We start from the raw sequence: 27,982 nt of genomic DNA on the forward strand, positions 1-27,982 counted from the left end.
TGAGACTGTGCCTACAACATGTGTTGTTCAAAGCAAGGCTGGGCATAGCTTCAGAAGTAAAACATGCCACGGGATATCAGGGTGTTCTGAATCTGAGCTCTGACTTTGCCATTTTTTCCCTCTGAGGCTGTAAAGGTCTGTGTGTAAAGGGGCCAGTGATTTGGGATAGTAACGTCACACACCTAATCTCCATGCTTCATTCTCTCAAAAGTTCAGCAAACAGCTGGGTGCCTACATATTAATTACCTGCTTAAAGTATTGTTTCAGAGTTAGGCCTTATTTTCAAGAATCACACTGACTGTGACTACAACTCTGGAGGACAACACTCTCCAAAACTCCAAAAGCTAGCTTTAACCTTGTTAAATTTAGTTAAAATCCCCAGATCCCAAACTGGATATTAAAAAAAAAAAAAAAAAAAAAAAAAAAATTGAAAAGGAGTTTTGGTTTTGTTTTGGGGTTTGTTTTTTTTTGGGTTGGTTTTTTTTGGTTTTTTTTTTTTTGCTTTTGTTTTGTTTTGTTTTGTTTTGTTTTGTTTTTGTTTTGTTTTTGTTTTGTTTTGTTTTGTTTTTTTTCCTTGCACACAAGCCCTAATTAAAAGGAAATTATTCTGGTTGCAAAGACAAGCACTTAAATATTAAGAGCTCCCAGAATTGAGGTTACTTGCACAACCTGGATTTTCCTTTGTTGTACAGATGCATTCTAATTCAGACTTTAATTACATGATCATTCACAGAGTAGATGACATGTGTAGTGCTGTTTGTTAACTGTAGAGGACTGAGGGACTCTGCCTCACATTTCAAATACACAGAAGAGTGGACTTTTAGGGGCAAGTATTCTTTCAGGTAAGGCTTCCTGTTCTTTTAACATCCCCATCTCAGATCCACCCTTGTCCATGTTCCAGTCCTGTACCAAATTTCACCTTTTGGCTCTTTCTCAATTTGTCTCATTTATTCTGCCTCAGCCTTTAAGTGTCTTATCTGTGAGTTTACCAGCCCCAGAGATCTCAGGTCCTCTGTGCTTTACCAGAATTTATTTTCTGATATTTTCTTGCATCATGTTTTGTGTATTAACCCCTCAGTTTTCCCTGATTTTGTACTATAGATTGTTTCCCATTAGATTTATCTCCCCTCCCATTTTTCTCTATTTCCCAGCTTATTTCCCAGAGAAGCAGACTCCTGCATCTCAGCACAACCTTTACTCCAAAGCTCTCTGTAGCTAACTGGGCCAATACAAATAAATAACCAGGGAATTCTTTAACCCTGGGTCCAAATGACATGGCACCAACTATCCATATAGCTTCATGCTCTTTTCCATAAAAAAAACCCACATTATCTGTCTGTAGTGCCTATTGAAAACACCACACTGGTCTGTGATGACCTCCAAGCTGCACTCAGAAGGTACCTGAGAGGCTGGTAAGGACCAAGCCTGTCAAAGACTGTGCTAAGATTCAAGAAATTAATACTTTTCTTAAAGTTATACTCTGAACTTGGTCATTCATTTTCTGGTACATATACTATCTTTGAATCTGAATCACAGTCTGTTCCCCATTTGAGTCCCTTTTGAATCCAACACAATGATACTCCAACCTCCTTGTCTTTCCAGATTATCTGAATTTCTCCCCAGCTGTTTCTTCTTTGTTTCTGCTCTAGTCTCATGTTGGATCTCCCTGTCAGACCCTGAAAGCAAAGGGAAGATACATTCCCTGCTTCTGTCTCAGGTATCCAGATTCCAATTTTTCCTAGCCTGTCCTGGTCCTGAGCTGCAATGACAGGAATAACTCTCTCTTCTGTAGCAAACCCAGTGAGAGCCGAGTCACTGGGGAATCTGGTTTTGAAAATCTGCATCTCTAGTGAGCATCTGAGAATTGCCATTTTCCCCAGGCTTTTAATTGGCCGCTTTGGGGCAGATTTTCCCAGAGATAGCAAAAAAATCTTGAGAGAGAGATTCACCTCCTGACAGCTCTTAGTATCATGCTGTAAAGCATGGGGACAGGAGAGCTTTTCAAAGCATCTCATTTGACTCAGTTCAAACCAGACCAGTTCTCCTATGGATTGTTCTCAGGGACAGACAAATAGTTCCAGACAAAATTTTTGAGAAATAATTAAAGAATCTGAGCTGCATGCTGGTGCCCAACTTAGAGTTTCAGCCAAAACATGTGCAGTTTATCAAAGCTGAACAGGATTTTATTAGACTGAGGCAACCTTTTTAATTGGTGGTGCTACCAGATCCTATTAAAGTGAAATCTCCCTTCCTCACAGGGGCGCTGTAAGCATTAATTTGTTAATGACTGCACAATGATTTGATGATGAAAAGGACTGTATTAACATGAAGCATTATTGTCCCTACAATACAGGCTTGCCTGCTTTCATTACTCATTATGTACAGGGACATACCTATTATGAGAAGGGTGTGGAGATAATAAACTTGATATTATTTTCAAAGGACTAATCCAATATGTTTACGGTATGTGCAGCACAGGCAATAGGAATATTCTGGAGAGCCCTGTTTAGATGGCAGAATCAATTGTGTGCAATATAATGATATGCATATATGTGTCTGCACAAATCCTGTGTCTAACATACCTACAAACACATGTATGCATGCTCTCTTCTACTTTTCTGTCCTCTTTTAACTGTAGGTTTCTTTGCAGCTCTCCCTTTGCCACCTTAAATTCACCAGTGCTACATTAATAACAAAATTCATCCATAAAGAAACACTTTTTTTTTATAATAGCAATACTTTTTGTTGCCTACATTGACTACAATCCTGTGCTGAGCTCCTTTGGATACAAATAATTTTTCATTTCTCTCCTCAATCAACCTTCTTGATTCTTACTAAGACAGAGAAAAAAATAAAAATGAAAACAAAAATGAAAAAAACAACAACAAAAAAAACACAAACCAAAAAAACCCAAAACACAAACACACACTGATTTATGCATTAATTCAGAGACCAGTCTTGCAAATGTTCACATGGGTAATCCTTCCTCAAATGCATAATCCCTCTGACCATAGCACAGTGATTAGCAACAATACAGATTAAGGTTTTCAGAATCAGGCCCATGCCCTGATTCTTCAGTTCTCATCCAAAGTTTGGTGGATGATGGTATCTCTTCTTTTGTTATATGTTATTAGAGGCCCACATGCAGCTCTCAATTATTTCATTTGATTACATAGATAAAATGCCCTAGTCCTGTCAGCACTCCCTGCAAAGCCTGAAGTAAACAATTCCAGCTGAGTTAGGAGGCTTGGCAGGATTGGGCCCTTTAATAGCAGTTTTGAGCTGTATCTGATTTGTGATCAGAATGTCTTTGATATTAACAGTCTCATGTTTCATTTAGAAATAATCTCAATTAAAAAAAAAGCTAGCAGAAAATCTGTGAGTATATGAGCTGGTATAGCTAACTGGATCTAAAGAAAAAGAAATTGCTATTTAAAAACAAAAGTCACATGAATTTTTATTTCTTTGGAGCAAAACTTGCCTGCTACTTAGCTTGTCTATTTAAAAATAAAATTCACATATATTGCTTATTTATTTGGAACAAAACCTGCCTGCAATTCTTTTTACATCATACAACGCCTGATGGCTTTCTGTGCTATGGGTCCAGGGGTTTGAAGTTCAGCAGAAGAATCCCCCTCCAGCAACCTTTTGGCCTATTCCTGCATTTCTTCTTTACTTGCTCGTTTTCTGGAGAATGAAGAGAGTCAGGACTGATGTATCGCTGTGTCCCCCTTGCCTGCACCACACGGTGTTCATTAAAAACTTGCTGCTAGCAAGGGCCTGATCCAGCCCTCCTGGAAGTCATTGGAAAGCTGTCTACTGATGCCATGGGGACGATGAGCATACTAATGCATGCAAGTACCTTTACTAATGCGGCCAGTCCTGTTAACAACACCGAAGTTGTTCACAGGATTAACAGCAATCAATCAAGCCCTTTGAAAGGCACATTAAAAGCCAAAGCCTGGTCTGGCAAGCCCTTTCTCACAGGAGGTGTGTGTATACCTCTGGATGGTCCTGCTTCATCCTTCTGCTCCCGGCCTGGCCGTGCTTGTGCCTTTTTCCAGCTGTGTGAATTTGTGGTAGCATTTCTTCTGAGGAGGTAAAAATGGATGGCCATCTACCCCCAGAATAAATGGTGATTGTGTTCTAAGAAAAAAATAACTAAAATAAAATAAAATAAAATAAAATAAAATAAAATAAAATAAAATAAAATAAAATAAATACACTAATCAGAGTGAGAAGCAGGAGAAAACAGGGCTCCAAATGGCTGGGGTGGGGGGGGTCTGCTTTTTCCCTGCAAGTAGGAAAAAAAAAAAAAAGTGAAGTGCTTTATTTTGGTCCCAAGCAGATAAATAATTTTTACTCTCCTGGATAAACTGAAGCCTGTTACAAAAGTCCTTATCCTTACAAAATTCCTATGGACTTCTCTGCTTCTGGATTGCTGAACTGGACCCACTGTGATTACACTGGGAACATTTCTCACTGGGGAACTGTTCAGCAAAAGCTGGTTTATAGATAACAATTTCACTCCTCCTTTGCCTGTATCTGTTTAAAATCTGCTACAGCCCCTTATACATGTGTAAAGGTTCTTATGGGGTATAGCTTATTTCCACCCACAGCAGCAGCTGTGTTCATCTTAGAGCCCTTGTAGCAATATTTGTGTCCGTATTATTTCATCCTGCCACCCCTCACAGCTGTGCCTGTGCACCAGGGGGCTGTACTTGAACAGCATCCATTTCTAAATGACTATACTTACAGCTCTGTGAAAATGGGGCGTGGACCAGTTCAAAGTTTTAAAAAATAGAGATTGTTATAAAAGGGACACCCGCACTGAGCAGCAAAATTACTCTTTTTACTGCCCTGTTATTTTTAATCGGTTTTCATTTGGGATTAAGCGATATTGCAGGCAGAGTGGCCTGCTCATGGACAAGGTGTTAACAGAGCTATCCCTGGGATGGATCAGTGCCGGATGTTGTTTCACTTTTCACTGTAGTGGATATTTCTTCTTTAAAAAAATAAAGGTTTAGTCCTCCTAGTTGAATCACGGATGTGGTTTCAGGATCAGAAAGAGCAGATATTAGGATTTTTAAGGGGCGGGGTTGGTGGGGGAGGAGGGCTGAAAGATTTTGTTTCATGTGGGTTTTGTTGTTGTTGTTGTCAGTCTTTTATCACAGTCCAAGGCACAAGGCAGGATTTGAAAACAGGTGAGTCACCGGGCTGGGAATTTGGGAGTGGGGCTGTGTGAGGTTTTTACCCTCCCCTCAGCTCCTGGGCTGTCATATCTCCGTGTTTGTAGCCTTTAAAGGTTACAGGAGTGTGTCCAGGAAGGGAAGACGGGACGGGCAGACCAGCCCCCTCACCCCCCCCGGCTTGGACCCCAGTACACGGCACGCCTGGTCTGACGGCAGACAATGCGCGGTGCCTGCCACCAGCCCGGCACCAGGCGGCTGACAGCCGCTGCTGCCCATCAGCGTCCGAAGATATTTAAAGAGCCGTAAAAGGCAGCGCAGGCTCCTCACGGGTGTTGCCCCCCGGTGCGGACCCCCGGAGGGTGGGATGGGGAGGCTCCGCGGGGCCGGTCCCGTCCCGCTCCCCTCGCAGGGATCGGCGGTGGCCCCGGAGAGGGGCGCAGTCCTGCTGCCCCCCGATCCACCCCCGCTCCTCTGCTGGCAGGACACGGGAGCACTCTCAGACACAGGAGTAGTTGGAATAGCCGAGCCACCTGCAATGGGGTGCTTTTCTTTTTTGAAGGTTTTTGTTTTTAACGGGAGGAGGAGGGGACGGTGGCGGGGGGGAGGTGGGGGGGCGGTTGTTGACAGGACACTGCTTTCCTTCTCTGTTATTAAAACAAAACCCAAATAAAGTGGTAAGGCGGTAAAGCTTGATCCTTTCTTTCTTTTGTTTATTTGTTTGTTTGTTTGTTTGTTTTTAAAACAGAAATTAAAAAAAAAAAAAAAAACCGGTCAGTAAAGCAGGCAGGAAGGTTAAAATTTTAAACTAATAACCTCCTTCCTCCGTGGCTGCCCCTTCCGTCGGCAGTCACACGTGTTACCTGCGCTCCCGGGGGACGGGCGGCCGGGGGGGTCCCGCTCGGCAGCCCGCCACCCCTTCCCCAACTCCCCGGGGCCTCCGCCGCGCTCAGCCGGCGGCGCCGGGAACAATGGCCGGGGCCCCGCGGGGCCGGGGCGGCGGGGGCTGCGGACACCCCCGGGGCAGCGGCCGCAGCCGGGAGCCCAGCGCTGCAGCCCGCCCGGCAGGGGAGAGGGGGTTCAGGCCAGGTAACTCGCGGGCTGCTCCGAGCTCGCCTGCTGGTGCTCCTCCGAGCTTCATCCCCGCGCGGCTCGCACGGGAAGCGGGAGAACCGGAGAAAAGGGAAAGGGGAGAGAAAAGAACACGGGGAAAATTGCTCTGAGCGCACGAAGAGCCGTGTTTCGTTACTGTCCGGATTGCTGTTATTATTATTTGGGGGACAAGGGGGAGTTGCGTCCTTAATCCGAGGCTCCCTACCCTCCCCACCCCCAGATGCTATGAAAGAAGAGCTGATTTCGTCTCCACAATACAGTACACTTTGTCTAGAGAGCATTGTTCGGACAAGCAACTCCTGATCACTAATCACTACAAAATACAATTTATGTTTCCATCAGAGACAGACAAAATATCCTGATGGCTTGAAAGGCGGGTAAGAAAACCTTACTTAATCAATCCCTTTCCAATATACACACGCACATACACGCACACACACACACAGCCCGTATAGGAGATAACGCCCGCACTGACCGTACATAACATAAATAGCGGCAGCACGAAAATTAACAGTCATTTCGCTATTCTTCGACTCTCGTCAAAGCGCTACAATAATATAGTTTGTGCTTTCCTAGTTTGATGTCATAATCGGTAACATAATTTATATTAAACAAAAAGAGAGCTAAAAGATCATGCAATTTTTTTTAGATGCAACATGAACAGATATAGTAAAGAGAGCTTGTAACATCACAATCACAACAACAACAGCAAAAGCAACCTCTGAGCCGGGGGGTTCATCCGTATCTGAACTGCTTTTTATTATCATTTGCAAAATTAGAATAAGAGTAAATAATAAGTAAGAGACATCATCATAACAGAAAGAAGTCAGGACACCTTTGGTTTGGGTATTTTTTCCCCTCTGAAATAAAAAGGCAGATTTCCCGATGACCACTGAAATTATAACGACAGCGATAGATCGGAGGGCTTGCAAAGGAAAAGGAAAAAAAATCATCATCATTGGTCCTAAAAACGCAACCGTTCCCCTTTGCTCACTTGGCACAATAGAAATTGACTGTCTCTCAAAGAGCCATGCGCCTAGTACTATTTATAGCCAGGGGCTGTGTTGGAAGATACCATTAAGCCTCTGCCGGGCAGACAGACAGGGGGGTGGTTGGATGGGAGGAGGGGGTTTAGCCAGAGTAGAGGCAAAAGCAATCCCCCACCCCTAGCTTCCCTTCCCCGTACACACACACATCCACACACTCACACCCCACCCCCTAGTCTGGCTGGGAATTTGAACCGATCCAGCCTGTTTAAACGGAAAGGACACAGATCTTCAATGTAAAAAAAAAATCAGATCAGACCCAGAGAGAGAGAGAGAGAGAGAGAGAGAGAGAGAGAGAGAGAGAGAGAGAGAGAGAGAGAGAGACAGAGAGGGAGGAGTGTGTGTGTGTGAGAGTGTGTGTGTGTGTGTGTGTGAAAGAGGGAGAGGGAGCGAGAGAGCGAGAGAGGAGAGAGAGAGAGAGGGAGAGAGAGGGAGGGAGAGAGAAAAGAAGAGGGGGAAAAAAAGGAAAGAAGATTTTCTCTATGTATATAAAGATGGCCACGTTAGCAAACGGACAACCAGACAATACCAGCCTGAGTAGCAATCACAGCAACCCCAGCACCAACGGGCATATGAACGGATTAAACCATAGTCCCGGAAACCCGTCCACCATCCCAATGAAGGACCACGATGCCATTAAGCTCTTTATTGGGCAGATCCCCCGTAACCTGGACGAGAAAGACCTCAAACCGCTCTTCGAGGAGTTCGGGAAGATCTATGAACTGACGGTGCTGAAGGACAGGTTCACTGGCATGCACAAAGGTGAGTTACCTTCTGAACTTTCCCGGGAGAGATCGAGAGAGAAAGGCAGGCTCCCTCTCTCTCTCTAGCTCTCTCTTTCTCTCTCTCTCTTTCCTTTCGATTTCATTTCATTTTATTTCATTTTTGGTTGGCCCGGGGGCGGAGGCGGCAGGCTGGGGGGGCAGGGAAAGAAATAATAGACCCATCCTGGGAAGAGAAGAGCGAGAGTCAGGGCAGGGAGTCAGCTCCGTTTGGGTTATTTGTTAGTATTTTTATTTCTTTCCCCGCTTTTTTGGGGGGTGAGAGGCAGCTCCGGGGAAGCGCCGGGGGAGCGGCGTCGCGGGCGCGGGGCCGGCGGCAGCTGTCCGCGGTGCTGAAGCCGGAGCGAGTGCTCTGTATTTACCTTCGGGAGCCGCTCTTCGTCAGCCCAGAGGTGTGTGTGTCCGTCTGTCTGTCTCTGGGTTTGCTGGCAACCCCGATTTTACAACTGTTCCGTATCTTGCACCGGCGGCTTTTTCTTTTCTTTCTTTGTTTTTGTGTTTGGTTTGGCTTGGTTTTTTTTTCCTTTTTTCCCCTCTTTTTAATTTTTTTTGTTTTTTTTTTTTTTTAATTTTTTACACTGTCACATTTATTATTTGTAGTCCTCTACAAAGCAAGAAGTGGAGGACAGTGAGTTGCTCCGGGGGGACTATTTAATTTTGGTTCTATTCAACACGGGAACAGGGATATAAACAACAATAAAGAAGCCCATCTCAAGCGGGGCAGGGGTGTGTGCACAAAATCATGGTATGTGTACTTGTGTGGGAGAAGGCAAGAGTGAAAGGACAGGTGGCAGCTTAGTTCCAGAGGGAAGAATTCTCTGACCAAACATATTCCAAGCACTACTTTAATGTGCCTGAAGTCCATGCTGGGAACTTTTTTGGTTTTCTCTAAAGGTAGTGGAGATGTACTCCTCACACGATGCCTCACTTGCTCCATCTCTGCCCGCTCATTTCCCTGCTCAGCTTAGGCTCTCCGGAGGTGCCTATGAGATTAGACGGTGCTCAGTTTTGAGGGTGGGGGAGGGTGTGTGTAGTAGGGGAGAGATGCTCAAATCCTCGGGTAGGAAAGTAGGACTCACAGGGAGGAAGTTGAAGATAATTTGCATGGTAGACCCTCTTAGAAACAGGATAAAATCAGGAGTGATATTAACTCAGATTCTGTATACCTGTGTGTGAACGTGTTTTTATACTTATTTTTTTAAAAGAAAAGGGAAAATAAAAAGACCGGGTCAGAAGTGATTGGGGTGTGACTCCAGATTTAGTGCAGGAGAAAGGGTTTTGCACGGGGCACAGGGAGAGTGGAAGTTGTATCTTTTACAGGACAGCTTCAGTACCAGTGCCTAGTCCAGCCTGGTGGACTCCTGACAGTGACAGTCACCAGTAATGGCACTACTGGCTTCCCAGCTTTCCAGATGCCTTAGCGAGTTGTAAATCTTAAACTTAACGGCATGTTCAGCAGGCATCTCTTCCCCCTTCCCACTCACTCCCTTCCTTGCTTCCACTCTCAGGAAATGCAAATGAAAATATACCCTGACAGTGCAAAGTACCATTTTTACACAGGCTAGAGAAAATGTCCAGGGCTCAGGGACTAGAGACTCAGTCTAAGTCTAAGTTATAGGATATTTCTCCCATCCTTACTTGCCGGTCGCTTCAAACACCCTTCTCATTTTTAAAATGATCAGTGCTGTTCTTCGAACCTTGCTTTCTTTTCAGACTGTCTTCCTAGAAGCCACAGCAAGGTCTGATTGGCATTATTTAAACATGACACCCGTACTATAACAATTATTAATAATAGCAATAAAAATAATAGTAAGAAGTGCAGTAAAGGAAAGGTCCTGAGAGATTTAATCTAATAGTGAGAGTAGAGACTGAGCTCATGTGTGTGTGCATGTGTTTGCAAAAAAATTATCTAAGGTTTCTGTAAATTAAAAATAACAGCGGTAAAAGCTACATTGAAGACAATCACTCAACATAGTGAAGAGGAAATCTTTGAGCTAACACTTTGATAAAGTATTTTTTTTTGGTAGTGGGGGGTTACTGTGATTTGTTGATGAGATTTTATTCTTTTGTTATGTTTTGTCTTAAACCTGGAATTAATCATTCTGTGCGCTAACTTCAATTTCTATTTCATAGATTTGAGTTCTCCCTCTTTCAGTTCAGTTTTGCTTTTCTGTATGCCTGTATTCACATAGACAAACTCAGGAAGGGGGAGAGAGAGAGAAGGAAAGAGAGAGAGAGAGAGAGAGAGAAGAGAGAGAGAGAGAGAGAAGAGAGAGAGAGAGAGAGAGAGAGAGAGAGAGGATGGAGAGAGAGAGAGATCATTTATCTTGCTTGGATGTGTTTAACACATATCCCTGAATTAAGCAAGATACTAACTTCGTTTTCCTTCATTTAATTTCTGTTGTAAAGCTGCAACCTAGGAAAAAAGACAGGTGGGGAAGCTTGTCACATCATCAAAACAAATTGCATGAGTGCATCTCAAAACAAACAGTAATTTTTAACATGCTATAAGTTTTGGACTCTGGAAAGAAAATTTATGATGATGATTGTTATTTTGTGGGCTTGGATTTGAGCGAAACTTCAACAGACACCGAGTTGCCAGCATTTCAGAGATCAGCATCGGTTTTATTTAGTACATCCGAGAAGAGTTTGAACTCCTTTCTAGCGATGCCGCTGATTTATTAGCTAATCCTGATAAAAATGTGCCTCTGGCTACTTGGAAAAAAATTACTTTCTTGCCAGTAGTGATTAATTACTATTAAGTCAAAAAGCGTGATGGGGCTTTGAAGGATGAGGGTTGTGTTTGGCTTTTTTTATTATTATTTTATTCAATTTATTTCATTTCTAATCTATTTTTTCTCTCTTTCCTTCTCTAAATGTAGTCATGTGAAGCATTGTATTCACTCAGATGTCCTTATTTTGGCTTTGCTTTGCAGGCGTAGGTGAAGAATTGCATAAAGATAGTCCAACTTGGCTCACAGGGGTAGGTTGGCAATACAAAACCCCAAGATGCTTTCCATAAGAGATGCATAATGCTTATACATTAATTGATCCATCACTCTCTGTTGATTTCATTCCTAATTCAGGGGATGAGGATGTGGCAGTAGTACCACCTGAAGGGTTAATAGTAGGCTGTAGTTTATTTAAGTGTGCAGAGAGCAAATCTTGGGTGTAGAGGGGGAGAAGGTGGGACTGTTTTAGGAGGAGGGAAAAGAGAGGAATTAGCTTAGCTTAAAGTAAAAAAAACAGCAACCAGAGTAATTTCAGGTGTAAATACATTTATATGAATTCAAAGGATGTGTATTTTAGAAAATATTATGAAGATATCTTATTGAGATGCCCCTGTATAGCAGGAATAAAATTTAAAATTAAGAACCTAAAGTACATTACTATGACCTCCTTCAAGAAAACTCTCACAAAAGGAGAGTGAAGTCCCAGGTTTTCTCACCAGCAGCTCTGGCTGATACCAGTACAGACACCAGGAAAGAGGCAGGGGATTAAGATTCTCTTGCAGATACACAAAGAGAGAAAGGGTATGGGGGAAGCAGCATGTGGGGGAAGGCGGGAAGAGCTTGCCAGATCTCCGAGAAAATAAGCTTTCATGGCACGAGCGTAGCTGCTACATATTTCCCCCATCCTTCCTTCTATCCACATGGGGCAGGAACAGGCTCCTGCTCTGGTAGTTTGCTGAAGGGTTAGGAAGAGGCTGTGTGCTGAGATCTAGGGGTAGAAATCTACTGAGGCTGAGCTGACCCACCCATGCGCTCACACATACACGCACACCTATGCACTGAGTTAACTAATCACACTTTAACAATTTAGCACGACATTCATTCATAACTTCTCCCCATGTTATATAGCTGTGGAGTATGCTTAAAGGCTGAGTTACTGGGAGATATAAAGGTTAGTGCTCTCAGGACAGCCATATTATAATGCATTATCTTTGAAGTCATTTAAGGCCAATTTAAGTGGTATTTAGTATAATATTTATGAATTAAGATTATCTAAATATAGGACTGTCCCCATAGGTTTAAACAGTCTTTTCTACTGAAGCTTGCTTGTACCTGAGGCCTGGGAAATGTTTTAATTTAAAACACACAGGTCTCCATAATATTCTATTTAGGAAGTCAGAAGAAATCAACATTCCACACTTAACTGAGATTTACTGAAACATATGCGGGTGAATGCACTTAAAATGCGGAGATAGTGTGCACTGGGAAAGCAGAAGTTTGCATAGACTTGAGACCAACAGCACTCTTTCAACACTTATTTAGGGGTGGGAAAAGAACAAACCCCCCCAGCCTTCTTGAATCCACATTGCAGTCCCGTGGTTGGGGTGTTTTTCTTACCTGACCTGAACCTCACTCTGTAAGCATTCAATGCAGAAAAATGCAGTATGAAAAGAATAGTTTAGCTCTTTTACAGCTTTACCTTCTTAAAAGTATAAATAATTTTGAAATTTAAGACACCTCTGGAGTAGGAAAAGAAGGCTTACATTCATTATATTCTGTTCCGTTTGATTACAAAGATAGAGGATAGAAAAATGAAAAACCTTGTTAAGTTTAAGGATGTTTATGAAGGTTTTGGATACGTCAGAAATTCAAACGCACAATTAAAATGAGCATTCAGTTAAGATGATGTGTATATTTATATGCAGAAATATATAGATTTATGTGTATATACATACAGAAAAAGAGATGTGTACACATTCATGTGTACAGCCTTTGGGAAATGGAAATTTAGTTGAAAAGAAGCACAACACAATATAGGTGCTGAATAAACTCCTCCATAATTGAAACACAAGACTTGCCTGTCTGAAAGCAATACATACAGCATTTAGTATGGTAGTAAACCAAACAAGCTTTAGGGAGGTAAAGCACAAATAAACTGGAATAAAACAGAGGAGACTTTGGTCTAAAGAACACCCCCTTAAAACAATCACAATGCAATTTGATACTTTGATGGAAGAGAGGAAAAAAGCAACCCCCTGTTCATTAAAATCTCCTGTATATATGAGCATCTATGTGTTTTGATAATGTCAAACAGACAGCCCAGATTGCTCCCTAAATTAGAAGGGCACAAGTTAACTCTTTTTTTTCAGGGGTCTGGACATGGATTCTGGTTTCTAAAAGCAGCTGCAGCCAGTTATGATGCTGTTGTTACGGTTGTGTCAGCATTTCCAACACAAACTCTAATTTTCTGGGATCTCTTGCTTGCCTGTCAAGTTTTGCACTGAAAGCTGTTCCTCAGCTAGACCCACTACCATATGAACTAATCATCTTTACAAGATGGATTTGTTTAAAAGTTACATTAATGAGGAAAATAAGAAACAAATTGAAGTTTGTGTCTCCACAGCTTTTGTTTCTTCTCTTACATTTCTCCAGTTTAGACTTACATTTCTTACACTTTTAGAGATTACAATAGCTTCTGCCCCTCAATATCGATATATACTGGTGCCTTGTGCATTTTATGGAATAAAAAAGAGTACTTTTTGTCCTTAAAAAAAAAATAGGAACAACCAAATTTCATAGTATTTATTTGTCCCTACCAAGGTTTTAATTAAGGGGTGAATCAGAAACTCACTAATTTCTGCAAGAAACAATAGGAATGGGGGCCATTTTGGTTAATTTTGTGTCATTTTTTTTCCCCCATCAAGCCAAAAGAAATTGGAAATTTCAGCATTAAAGTAGAGGGAAAAATTGAGGATCCTTGTCACCTTGAATGAGAAGTGTGGTTCATCTGGTCCTGTATCCCGCATCTGCTAGTGGCCAGTGCCACCGGCAGGGCTTTCTTCAGCAGAGAATTCAAATTGCATAGCATAATAAAAGCCAGGCAGGTGATGGAATAGTCTTTTGAAGGAAATTGTCGGAAAGCACCTGGAAATTTTGTCTGGGTAAAGAGTAAGTGAGATTGCGGAAAGTGTCTTTTGCTCCACTGAAAAGTGTTTTGTACCTGTCAGGGAAGGCAGGCAGAGAACTGTCTGTCCATGGTGGTCAAGAGCTAGGGACAGAGGGGTGATCAAGGAGGGTCTCCTCCCTTCTAAAGAGCTGGAATTATGCAGTCACATTTTTCAGCAAGACATCAGGGTGGTTTTTTTATCATGCATACCCTGTGTGCATGCATACCAGCCAGCCGCACTGACCCAACAGACCATAACGACAATAAAGGAGCTGTTACTGTCCCTCCCGTCAATCAAGTGTGAACTGAGGTGGTTGTATGTGACAGGCAGTAATGGTTCCAAGGGAGAAAAAGTGGGGAAGATGATCTAGGCTGTTGGGCCGCTTACCTGCATTTAAAATAGAGAGAAAGTATCAGATGCCCAAAAACCCACGCAGGTGTTGGCTCTAGCCTCAAAGTAATATTCCAAAAAGGCAGGGGGCTGCAGAGCTCAACATGACTTGTCCATCAAGCACTGTGTGGTTTCTGCCCCATAACAGTTTGCACTGAGTAAGTGAGGTATTAAGGAAGCTAAGTTGTATCCTGACTTTAACAAATAGCTGGTGCTTCATTAATCCCTGTGTCACCTTTACTTTGGGAGGAAAGGCCTGTTACCTGCTTGCTGGACAGAGCGCAGTGAGAATTCTGCCATCGCTTAGGTGGCTTCACCTAAGTTTGGAAATCCTGCTGCAGGTCTGCACTTATTCAGTGTTTTACATTCCCTTTAAAATTCTGGATTTTGGATTTACATAGCAAACCTCAACAATTGCAGCTAATGCTACTAATTTCTGTGCTTGCTGGTTTGTCCCTTAACTTAGCTTTACTTCCCTAAGTGAAACTAAAACTAAAACAAAGCTAAGGAACTGACGAAAGCCTGATCTCTGCCTGATCTCTACATTTCTCACACTTAAATGCTCCACCGATGCTTGTATGACTGTTGCCGGGGTTTGTCATGGTGGACTGACCCTTATTCATTAAAATCTGCTGCAGAAAAGGGGAAAAATATTAACCAGGTGAGTAAAAGTTATGATTTTCTTCCACCATTACTCCACATACTGAGCTGGGGTATGTAATACTCTTTCCCACTACCTCCCAGGGAGCCATCATCACATTTTGGGGATCTACTGAGTCACTTCATCTGCGCTGTATCTCTTGGTGTGATCTGGAGTCCGGATGCCACCACAGAGATTGCATTTGTTTGCTTTTGTCACTGTGAGCCACAGCCGGAATGCACATACAGGTGAATGCAGCTTTTAATGTGCATTCATTATATCCAACTGACATCCCCTTGAAGGAAGAGAAGGCTTATTATTGTCGCTCCTTAAAATAAAGATGGATGAGAGCTCTAAACCTCTCAAATAACGTGCTTGACCATACATAGTAGCTAAAAATAAATCATATATGGCCATCTATTCCATGTAAATGAATGGCAAGACATATAGATATAGACATTGTGTTAAGTTTGTCAAACAGAAGCAGCCAAAAATATTGATCAAGGCAAGGGGGAAAAATTGATAATGAACTGGACTCCAAGAAGACTTTAATTGACAGTGACTTCTGTGAACCAGCTTTGGACAGTATATATAAACTGACCACGATGTAACTTTATTGCAATGCACTCTCCTGTAATTAATTGTCACCTTTGTTAAGACTGGCTACAGATCAAAGGTTTAAAGATACTTAACAGGTTCTTAGTAACAAACCCTTCAGATGCATTAGAAATATCCGACAGTTCAGCCAATGAGGCATACAGGTTTCGATCTACCTCACCCTTATCTGTTTATTTCTCCCTCCTTTGTTGAGCACGTAAAGTCATTGTTTAACATTAACTATTTAATAGATTACTTCGCTGGCAATTTTAATGCCTCAAGGGATATATGGTTGTGGTGATGGGGACCTTCACTCTAAGGTCTCTTAGTATTTTACAAACAGAAAGTTGTTTATGATTTTGTAGACCAAGGTGTAGTGCAGACACAATTTGCAGTACAGACTATTACCCCTTTACCTGGCTAAGGTGTGTAATTTCCTTATTTAAACCTAGAAAGCATAAAAGAAACCATAAAAATTTAAAAAAAAAAGCAACAAACAACAAACTCATACACAAAAAGTGTAGCTGAGAATGAACTTTTATGGGAAAACTGAGTATGCAGTGAGATAGAAGTGTGCCGGATGTTTGTACATCACACACATGCAATTATTTATTTTATGGTCATGTTAATGAAAACATGTATTCAGTACAGACAGGATAATATAGATTTCTAAATAATTCCTTTCTAAAAGACAGTACAGAGAACATATTCTTATGTGAAAGTGGCAGGTGATTTAAGAGGGTATTCCTGGAATTATAGGCAGAGTTTAATATGATACGTAACCATTTGCTCATTATACTATTTTAATGATACAGTCACACTTAATTAATTAATCTCTGCTTTATTTGTACATTGTGTCTGAGCCTCCAAAATATTTCAGAGGCTACCAGGCTGCCTTCCCAGTGCACCGGGGCAGATAACTCTGGAAGCTTCTTCAAACAGAATAAAAACGGAGCTTTGCAGACAGAGTTGGTCTGATGAGATCTGACTGCATATTTGGCCTGTTTCTAATTCAAATGCCTGTATATATACTACACAGGGACTGTGTATGCATGCATGTATCGAAAGGGCAGACTTATATTTGCACATAGTTCCTCTCCTTCCCAGTCCCTAAGGATAGATTCACATCACATAATATGCATCACTCACTGCAAATGCACACAAATATCTTTGTTGGACTCGGTAGCTTCTTTCAGGTAGAGGTATAAAGCAGCATCAGCCTAATAATATCCCTATAAAACAGTGCTTCCTTCCTAGGATGGAGAAGGATGAAGGTTGTCAGAAGATCAAAAGATATATCACAGTGTGCTTGTAGAAATCCCCTGATTATGTTTCCTCTCTATAATGCTCTAATTCACTATTTGATCAATTGTAAAAGGGCCAATGCTTTAGGAGGAAACAAAAGTATTAGGTTACTAGATGCTTCAGGGTGAATGAAAATCACACCTAAAATTATATGTAGCAATACACTAATGAACTTATCAATACTTCTTTAAGGAATCTGACAGCCTTATATGAGCGATTCAGTTCTCTGAGCGAAGGTCACAGTATAGGTATTGCTTTTTAAGACTATCGATAGCCTAGTTGACCAATCTAACCAGAGACTGTATATAATGTACCTGCTGTTAACAGGCAGGGAGGAGAACTATGAAGAATTTACAGAATTGTCCACATGTAATATTAATAATATTGATTGATTCTAATAATATAATAAGGTAAAGATGCACTTCTTTGAAATGGTGCATGGAGGAAGCAGGGGGTGATATACTTTTTCCAAATAGATTGAATTAGTTTGCACTTCTATGGAAGTTAATCAGAGAAAATTCAGTTTTCTCACCTAGGCTCTGTTTCCTGCTCATTATTTCACTAAACACAGACAGAAACAAGATTTGCTTTTCTCTAGGATTGGGTCTTGTCCTGGCAGGGGCACAAAAGCCAGGGACCTGAGAAACTTCTTGCTGAAAGGAGCATTTTGGTCAGCAACTTCAGCCCCTGTCAAAATAGGATTAATCCTAGGGAGTTCTTTTTCAAAACAGAATTGCAATGAAAGTGTTTATTCCCACCCCCCCACCCCCCCCACCTTTATCAGCATTTAAGGGATGGGGGGAAAATGTGGCAGAAATAATGTATGTTCAACACTGTGTAAAATCTATAATTGATAAGAAAGGACTTTGCAGAGCAGCCACACACTTGCCCCAAAGCCTGCTGAAGCTCAGGAAAAGCTCTGCCTTGCCTATAGCAGAGTTTGTCTTGGGCCCGAAGTTACAAGCAGCTCTGCAAGATGCTGCTGGTTGAAGCAAGTAGCGGCCGATCACATGCAATGTGACTGACTTAAGGTTGTTACTCACCTAAGCCCAGACACACGGACCTGGGTCCATCTGAATCTCCTCTCTACTCCCTCTGCAAATATAGGCTGCCTTATCTCGGTAAGCTAGTTCACTCCTTCTGCTCTACCATTCAGTTTCAACCATTCTCATTCCAGTGTCCATATGGTAGTTTCAAGAAGGTTTGCACTTCATTGCACCTTTTTTTTTTCTGTTTATGGAGCAAGTGTTTTTCTTTTGTGAGCATTTAATTGCTTTTAAATGCGATTTATTTGATGGTATTCCATCTTCAATAATACATGGATGAGGATGCAATTTTTTTCACCCTCTTTTATAAAGATATAGTGTTATTCAATTATGCTATTCTGTGGTATTTGCTCTGTTTTGTGCATTCAGAGGGAGCTTTGTTACTTTTTTACTTCACTTTTCTTCTTCCTATCTTCTTTTTTATTATTATTTATATGGATTTTTTTTTTCTTTTTAGAAAACAAATCTCATTCAAGATACTGGCAATAAATGAGAAAAGTAGGAGTGGAAATGAGGAATGGGCAAGACAACCAACAAAAATTCTTTGGCAAGGTCTTTAAAAGCATACCATTGCCTCATGTTTATTTGCAAGAGGGGATACAGCCAATTTTGATGCCAAAAAAAGTGTATCTTAGAAATTATTTAACTCCAAGTTTAGCAGTCAACAGAGAAGGAGAAAAAAGAAGTGTGTCAACCCGTAGGAACACTGGCAGAAAAGGCACCTAAAGACCTTGCAGGAGACAAGGGTGCCAGAGTGGCGCTAGTTTCTACATTCTACTAGGGATTTGGAAAAGTTAAAAGCAAATTAAACAAACAAATAAAAAAATAAAGGAACACAAGCAGTTCCATTCTTTCTGAATATTTGTAATGGCTAATACACCTCGGAGCTGCTCCGTTTAAATTGCTGTCTGTGCCGGCAGCTTCATTCAAGGGAAGGGCATTATCTGGTGGGTGAGGCCAGGCGGTGAGGATGCCTAGGTTCTAATCACAGTGTGGATAATTACTCACCAACACTCTCTGATGGAGTCACTTAAGCTCAGTGCCTTCGGGCTTGAACTGAAACCTGTTGAATCAATGGAAAGATTCCCATTGGCTCTAGTGAGCTATTGATCTTTCATTTCCCCAACTGCAATATTAGGCCAGCTGGATTTTTTTATTTTTTTTTTTTTTTTTTTAATGAGGGAGAAGGTAACGGCATAAATTTGACATTTACTTTTTTGTGTGCAAGGGTTTTGGTGTGTCTCTGATGGTAAATGCATTACATCAGAGCCCCTTTCAGCCTAGATCCGGAAAACAAGCTTTCAAAAAACACTCAGTGGGGGCATGGAAAATTAGCTTTTCTCATTTCACTTGTAAATGCATATTTGTCCCTGCTTTGCTAAGAAAGGGTCAATGGCAATTTTGCCAGTTTTCTTTGTGTGAGTAGGATTTAGCCTTTGCAATTTCTCTGTCTACAGGAATGTCATCATTCACTGATTCAGGATCTTGATTTATACTTTTTTTCCCCCTTCTTTTAGTGAATCACACACATACTCTTCATTGTTATGGCAACTGAGGGAGCTGCAATGCAAGGATTTGATGAAGGGCTGCATCCCACCTTTCTTTTTCAAGGGCCTGATCCAAACCTATTGTTTGCAGCACAGTTTGGATCAAGCTGAAGGTATCTGCCTTCACCGGGTCAGTAAAAAGAGCAAGTTCCCTCTAGACAAGTGTACTCCTGCCCTCAGTACAGGCAGATGGAATTGGCAGTCGTCGCCCATTTGGCAAGCACCGACCCAACACTCTCTGAAGTCAATAGTTAGACTCTGACCCAGCCTCACAAACAACAGACAGACACTGTGTGAATCCTTAAGCAGGCATGTGAATATCCCTGACTTTGCCAGAGCAAGGGAGTCCAGAAGGGAGTTTTCACTACTGCTTCTCAAGGTGTAGGCTGTGAGAATAAACAACATCCCAGAGTCCTTAGGTATCCAGACACACAAAAAAATTAATTTAGTAGTATTTTCATCAAAGAGAACAGTTTCAGGTGGTTGCCTACAGCAAAGATCTGATAAACAAATGAGTCAGGCTCCTTGTGCTTCTTTTTTTAATTATTTCAGTTGAAACTTTAGCTCATTCATCAGTAGAAATGTACTTTTGTTTGTTTGTTTGTTTGGGGTCTTTTTTGGTGTTTCCATCCCATCTGTGTTCATGTGTTTTATGAAATAAATGAAAGAGCTGGAGTGTGCACGCTGTTATGTATGTGTGTAGAGTCGATTATCTAACCCCTAGTCTATTTGAAATCATCACAGTGCACTCAAGTCAATGATATTCTGTCAAAGGTGGAGAGGAAGCCTGCGTGCAGTGTGAGTGCGTGAACACGATGCTGTTTGATTGCCTGAAATCCAACTAAGTCTCAGTTTCAAAGGCCTGAGGGCAGCAGAGAAAGTATTTGTTTGCTTAATTATTTATATATTTACTCAGCTTTACTGACAGTGTTTGCAGATGGGGGAAAAAATAAAAAAAATGAACAAGGAGAGTTGGGTTCTTGTTTGGAGGGGAACACGTATTGTATTAGCCTCAATCTGTTCTCCCTTATAACAGCTGCTTTGTGCTGTTAAATGGTCATTTGTTACTGACTGGCTCATTGAAAAAGGCCAAAGAGGTGCTGGTAGAATTAGATTTCATGAGTTTATTCATAAAAGGAGTTGCACAATAGGTGTGTCATTCCCCTGTCTTTTCCTCTGCACCCATCCAGAGACAGGACTTCTGGCAGCAGCTTCTTAATAAAAAAAGATATAGCTGAGCCACCAGCAAACCAGATGACCCTGCTGTGACAAAAGATGCAGGTCTGACTGCCAGGCGAGTAGCTCACTCCTCCGGCTTGGGCCTCTATCCTTGGCCCCTGCCTTTGCTGTTCAAGTGCAGCACCCAGGCTTTCACACACTGGGCTTGCATCCAAGACCAACTCTTCATCCTAGCTTCCCAGCCCTCCTTGCCTGGCTGCGAGTACAGGTGTGAGTGTGTGGACCACAGGCTTAGATCCCCTCCAAGATCATTTCCCTTCCCCAGGTGCCCCTCCAGGCTCGCTTCCCATTCCTACTTTTCAACTTACTGTGCTCATAAGTGGTTTATTTTCCATAGCCAAGCTACAGATTGTTTTCCCCAGCTCTCACCATCACTGTTCACACTCCTCTCCCCTTGGTTCAGCTCTGCACTGATGTTCTGCCCTCGCACCGTCTCTTGCAGAAAACACTTCACTGGTTCGTGTTGCGACTCACCAGCTGGGTTCTCTCTGACCACACTAGCTCTCTCGCCTGTCTTTTCTCCTTCTCCTTCCTTCCAGGTTTGGGGAAATGGAAGCTGTGTTGTCCATATTTTCAGAAAGCGAAATAGCCACAGGTAGTAGCTGAAAGATCTGCACTCATGAAATATGCAGATACACAGATACACAAACAGACACATTTCTGTATGTAAACTACTAAGACAGTAGACAGAATTTTTTTTTTTTTTTCTCTTTTGGTGTTTAAAGCTCAGTTTTCTCTTTCAAACATTAAAAAAATTAGTGCAGTAAGCATTTAATTTCACCAAGACAATTGCACCTTTTTATTTTTAAACTTTGCTTGTTTCGTTAAATAAACAGCTGGTTTCTCACACCTGAACAAAGATCCTGCATATGTTTTCCTTTGAATTCTAAAAATTGTGATCTTATTCTTAACAATCCCTGGCAGTTTGTTCTGGGACTACACTTGAGATTCTTGCAAAAATATTTTTTTCTTGCTGTTTTGAAACATAACTACCAGAACTTTACTTCCCGAATCTCTCTCTAGCAATCCAAAATTAATGCAAGAAGACAAATTAAGCATTTGATGTGGTGTTGCATCAGAGTCTTCTTCCTTCAGAGATAGGTAGGAGGGATTAGGAGCCTATTTCTAGCCCAGTCCTCTTACTAACCTTCCATATCCTTCCTGATCCCGTTCCTAGACCTTGTTCTTCCTTAGTTTGCTATGTGTAAAGAGGAATTTATGATATCCAACTTTGAAAAGAGCTTGTGTATATTTAAGTCAGAAGTCATGCTGTAGCTTTAGCAGTGATGGTCTAAGGTTATAAATGAGACCAAATTTATAAGGACAGGTAATATCTTTTATTAGTCCAAATGATATAGCTGAGGAAAAAAAAGAAAAAAAGACAGACTTCCTTGTGTGCCTGAAAGCTTGTCTATTTTTCTCCAATTGTATCACTCAGTCTAATAAAAGATATTTCCTCTCCCAACAAGGCTTGTCTCATTTGAGGTGTAAAGCATGTCGGCTGGTAATTTAGGCCTGTTTTTTGTCTGTCTCGAGGGATTAGACCTTTCCTCACCTAGGTGGACAAGGGAAAAAGCACCTCAGGTTGATGTCCCTGTCTCTCTCGCAGTGGCCATCTCACAGGCTTTGAGAGGTGCAGAGAAACTCTGACAGCCCCAGTTTTCTGATACTGGAGATGTCCTTTTTTGCTGTTCTGCTCCCTTCCAAAGCACCACATGCCCTATCCTCACCCCTGTGACTGTGATTTATTTAAAAATTGCTGCGTGTATGTATGTGTGTGCGTATGTGTGTGGGCTACCACACAAATATCCCCAAGCTGCCGAGCAAGCTGATGAGCATTTTCTAATGTATTTAGCAAGTAATAATGCAAACCACAGGCAAAAAGTACAACAAGGACAACAGGTAAAATGCTTGAGCCAGGAAAGACTTTGGAAGGAAGGTATCTTTTTCCACAGCTATGAATAAATTGCAGCCCCCTTCATGGCTGGCAGAAGTCTTTTGGTCTTCTTTTTTTTTTTTTCTTCTGTTTGTTTGTTTGATTTCATAAATTGTTGCTGAAAATACTGAGCAGCAGAAAAGAATCCAGAAACAAATAGCAGGTTTTTCAGACACAGCAGAATCTGACTTGTATGCATAAGGCAGCAGTAGTCAGAGGACAGCTATTACTTATGCTTGGCTTTACTACCAGGGAAAGCGTCGGATCATCTATTCAGATCAGGATAGTCAGCTATGCCAAAGGTTTAATCAAATATTAAACATGGTCAGTAAACTTAAACCAACGTTAGACATATAGGAATTCTGCTCCTTTTCAAGCAAGCACTCTAAGAGAGGAAAGTTTTCTCCTGTCTCTCTCTGAAGGAGAGCTTTGAGGCTGGAGGAATTATTTTTTTCAGACAGGGATCCACATGAGTGTATGTCTGGATAAATAGCTGTGCATGTGCATCTCCAAATGTGTGTCCTTTACCCTGCCAAGTATAGAGAGAGTTATTTTTCCCAAAAAGTTCATATCTTCTCACTCAGATAATTTCCTGTATGCTGTTAACTGCTCACCCCATCCATTTCTCTGTCCATCTGTCCTTCTCCAAAAATATTTTCTCTCTTGCACTCTCTCTCATAATCTCTTCAACAGGGTTAGAAAGGTGTGTGCTTGTAGATATGTGTATGTGTGTATTTGCAAACCCGTTCAGGTAAATGTGCATATCTGGCTGCTTATTGATAAATAATACACTTAAAAAGCCACATCTGCCACCTTCTTCTGTGCATTTGGGCCATATTTACACCCTCCAGCTCTTATTTATTCTGACTGAGGACAGTCAAAGGTAGAACATTTTGCGGGGAGTTATGGTTTACAATGTTACCTCTCCCTTCTATTATTCATTCTCTCTGATTTTTATCTAATCTCTCTTTGATTGTCCTGGTGCAGCTTAAGAGACAAAGTGAATTTTTATTACATCATCAATATAATCCCCAGCTAATCAGCATCTGTGTGCATTACCTTGCTCCCCTTTGGCTTTTCATCTGTGTCCATAAATAATAAGAATAGGGGCTGTTTTTTGTCTGTGTGCGTGTGTTTGTGTGTTGGTACCAGCAAGAGAGTCACAGCTGCACTTTTCATTTCAGCCAGCTTGTTTTAGTAACATTGGACCCAGCTTTCTGCAGGTTGTCTTGACTATTGCCCAGATTAATTTCCTGATGCCTAATGCTTAAATCATGGAAAAAATTAAAGTGGATGAATCCATACACATCTTCTTGCAGCAACTGAACATTGCTGTTAATTGTACAAACAATTCCATGGCATTACAGGCAACATGCCCAATGCCAGTGGAGTGTGAGGTAGCCAACGTATCTCCTTATACAGACATTTAACCCCTAAATTTTTAGTGAACACTTGCCACTCTTTCTTGGGTAGGAGGATAGTACATTGCATGTCTTTGAACAGGGAGCTCAGGGACCAGATTTTTGGCTTTTGATTGCCGATATTTTTCCACAGCCTGCTGTGTAGCTCTTAGCCTGCCACTCAGGTCCGCAAATTTTGCAGTTGAGCTCCTATACAATTTTTTCTCCTCCTTTTCCATCTCTGGAAGAACAATGAGAATAATACCTCCCCATAAAGTAAGACTTGTGCTGTACTTTGAAATTCTCATCCTCTGTACAGATGCATTGTGAATTTTAAACAGAATCACTCTGCTATCTCTTTAAAATACCCTGATTTGGCAGAGCAAGGCAGTAGCAGTGCCTCTCTGTTAAGCAGGCAGATTTCAGATTGGCTTCCCAGTGGCTTAGGGTGATGCTCACATCTGATACACAAACTGTAATGCTTCTGTCCCATTCTGAAGTGCCAGGATCATTCCTTTCCAAGTTGTCCAAGACTCCTCCAAATACTGTGAGAGGGTTCAATTAGATATGACAAAATCTTCAATTAAAAAAGGCACATACACTTATGGAAAATTTTAAACTGATCTAGTAGAGAGAAGCAAACCCTTTGGGAAAGAGTATGTATCTCTTCCAGATGTAATGTAGTTATGGTATAGAGCTGTCCATCCAGCAAAGTGCGCGCCTAATTCACATTGTGGAACTCCTCCCAGAACGTAATAGGTTCTTAAAGTTGAGCAGGTGCTTAAATGCTTTTCTGGATCTGTGGAAATCTGTAGTTCAGATGAAATAACTAAGCGTAGGGGTGTTACAGAAGCCAAGTGAAAAGCATAATTCTGTGACTCAGAAATAACACTCCTTCATAGCTGTGACAGAACAGTGAAATAATGAAAGAAGCACTGTGTACCTTGAACACCTTGCAGGGTGGATCAGGCTGAGACCACCTATATATTTCAAAATATTTCCTTTCTGAATTTTTTCTTCGTGAACAGATTCTGATTCGATTTGGCTTCAGAATGGGATTTGCTTCAAGCAAACAGAAACACAGAATATTTTCAGTCCTCATCTTCTGTTTTCTTTTTTATAGCAAATCCTTTTCCCTGGTGCCTCCAGTTCCACTCCCTGTTTTGACAAACCAGCTCATTTATCAGATGGGAAAAGAGGATGGGGGGAATATGAATATTTTTGGTTGCTTCTGTTTTGCATGATATAATCCCCCTCTCCACTTAGCACCTCCGTAAATAGGAGTTCCAATCTGAAATTGGTCACAGTTTATCAAACCCAGGATGAGACCAGATTGGGTCCTGAGTCTCTGTCAACCATCTAATAAAGAAATCAGAGTTTTACACTTTACACTTCAGACACATAAATCTGACACTTCATGTAACGTCTTCTGATTTTTCTGGATCTTTAGCCTTTATTATTTTCTTTTTTTTCTTTTTTTTTTCTTTTTTTTTAAATTTTGAATATTTGCTTGCATTTGTGCTACTAGGTCTTTCTTTATAGTTTCGCTATTTATTTATGCTCCCTTGCACGTTTTTACACCCTTTCTTGTCCAGTTTCCCCAAACCCAGTGGCTAAATCCCTTAGGCAGATATGAACCACAATAATTGCTGGACAAAAGTCTACTTTGAAAGATGAAGAGCATCTCCCATTTGGAACTGGAAGCCATGAAAAAGAACACATCACTTATCTGAATTTGCTGTTCATTCAAGCACTGTTTATGGAGATTTACAGTTCCTTGCCTGTGCAAAGAGCTCTATTGCATGGTGTCTGCTGGAGGATTTTAGGTGGCAGTATTAGCTCTGGTATTAAAAATGCATCAGAAGGCACGAGGTGGAAGATTAGTTGGATAGAAGGACCCATGAATGAAGGGTTAATTGCATTCAAAGAGGCCATCATATGGAGCAGAAGAGGCAATAGGTTTCTTTTCTTCAAAATTTACTAAATAGCTGGGAACACGGTTTAATGAATTTTAATGGGATCTTTCTGAATTCTATGCATATTGCATCTGCTGACTGTAGGAAGTCAAAGTATTGTTGAAAGGGAGGGTATTGCCCTACTTTAGGTTTCACAGTTCTGTATTTAAAAAAATATTCTGCAACAAGCACTTTATTCAATATATATTTTTCTCCCTATTTAATTCCTGCCCCCCTCCACTGCAAGTGGAAAAGACTTTCAGGATCTGTGAGCCCTCAATACCACAGATTATTCTACTGTTATGTAACACGTGCTTTACATTTATTGAGCCATCTTGTGCTGTCATGATAAAGGAGGCCTTAGTATTTTCCTTGCTTATTAACCATCAATGAAGACATGGTGATGAATTCTCCTTTTGATTATATCCATGTAAATCTAGAAGAACTGACTCTCGTGAATTTCTTCCAAGATTACTGTGATATAAATGAGACTGAGATTTGGCCCAGTCTGATGGGAGAAATAAAGAAGGGAGAATCCAAGTTCTCTTTCTCTCTTCCGAGTGTGAATGGGCTGGGCTGGGATCTCACACTGCACAACTCATTTCCACAGAAGCTCTAGCAGCAGCAGCAGAAAAGCCAATCTATTTGACTTTGATGCAACACAAACCAGATACCCTCTCACACTTTAGAAAGAATAGCTTTAAAGGAAGCTTTTTCCTATGGGAAATTGAGGCAGTGCATGCAATGAGCTTGTCTCAGAGCAGCCGTGTGGATCCAGCATGTATTTTTTAAAACTGTCTTCACTATGTTGAGGTTTTCCATTGCCTTGGTAACTTGAATTTTCTCTGTCACTCATCCTCAAAATGCCAGGCACCCTCTCAGGCAGCTGATAGGATAAGGCTGCCCTACTTTTTATTAACCTGGGGCCCAATTCTCCTTTGGGGTGCAGAGAGAATTGCTGAGACCCTCAGAACAGAAGCTTTGGGGTTCACTTGAAGCCAGCAGGAACTGACACGTTTTGCTATCTTTCAGGATTGTGTCTAGGTCTGTGGAAAGAGGAAACGGCACTGTTTTAACTGTAGCAGCACGATCAGGATGACAAAACTTCTCTGTTAGAGATGTTGCAGTACCTATATAGAAATTGTCATACTTCTGTGTAAGTATAGAGATGTACACACAAATATAGAAAATGTGAAAGGAAAGTAAAAGCAAGCTGGCATTAGGCATTTTTAAACGAATCCAACCATGGCCATTCTACTGGGATAATATTTTCTGTGACCAGTTGTTGTTACACTGGCTCTGAAGATCCAGAGGGTGTCCCAACACAGGAACCAGGGCTTCCTAAGAGCAGAGACAACCTTAGATCTGGATTTGGAGCAAGACTATCCAGACTGAGAATAACAGGAGGACTTTTGCACCCAGGGTTCTTTAAAAAAGAAAGACAGGCATTTAAACATTCTTCTGCAGGACTCCAGACAGTACATCTTCCCAGTACGGCATTGGTGTAGCTGTTCCTCCTTGTCTCCCATCCCTCCCTCATGTGTTTGTGATCTTTCTTTGCTTACAAGCAGGCAATGTGATGCCAGCTTTAATGGCACAGATGTTAGCCACGCAGCTCAGAGTGCCAGCCCTAAACCACCTATCCTCCTTCCTTTCATCTGGAATCAAAACAAAAGACGTCAGCATCAAAACGATCCTTTGCCAGGTAACGGTTACTTTGTGCGCGTCGCCTTAATTCAGCTGCGAGGAGCTCTCATCTTTGCATTGTGCCCAGATCTCTGCTCATCTTAATACTTTATCAATGTGCCAGCAAGCTGCTTCTATCGTGGATACAGCTGTGCAGAAGCTGCCTGCATTTTTAAACATTAAATAATACTTCAGGACATAGCAAATTGTTA

General features: G+C 41.5%; 1 protein-coding gene across 17 annotated transcripts in view; it reads left to right on the forward strand.

Moving 5' to 3' along the window:
• The first annotated feature begins 7,387 nt into the window (after positions 1 to 7,387).
• Positions 7,388 to 27,982, forward strand: part of CELF4 (CUGBP Elav-like family member 4) — a 708,055-nt gene continuing 687,460 nt past the window's right edge. For 3 of the 17 annotated variants that reach the window (XR_002466205.4, XM_021538926.4, XM_021538938.4), the window contains exon 1: positions 7,393 to 8,110. Coding sequence is in view for 15 of the 17 variants with exons in the window: in XM_021538926.4 (XP_021394601.1) it covers positions 7,831 to 8,110 (280 nt within the window). In the remaining 2 variants the exon portion in view is untranslated. Of the gene's footprint in view, positions 8,111 to 8,190; positions 8,523 to 27,982 lie in introns of those variants that run through there. The other 14 variants (XM_021538931.4, XM_021538929.4, XM_021538930.4 and 11 more) reach the window with 9 other exon arrangements.

This window comes from Lonchura striata, chromosome Z, assembly GCF_050655825.1.
Source record: "Lonchura striata isolate lonStrDom1 chromosome Z, ASM5065582v1, whole genome shotgun sequence".
NCBI lineage: Eukaryota > Metazoa > Chordata > Aves > Passeriformes > Estrildidae > Lonchura > Lonchura striata.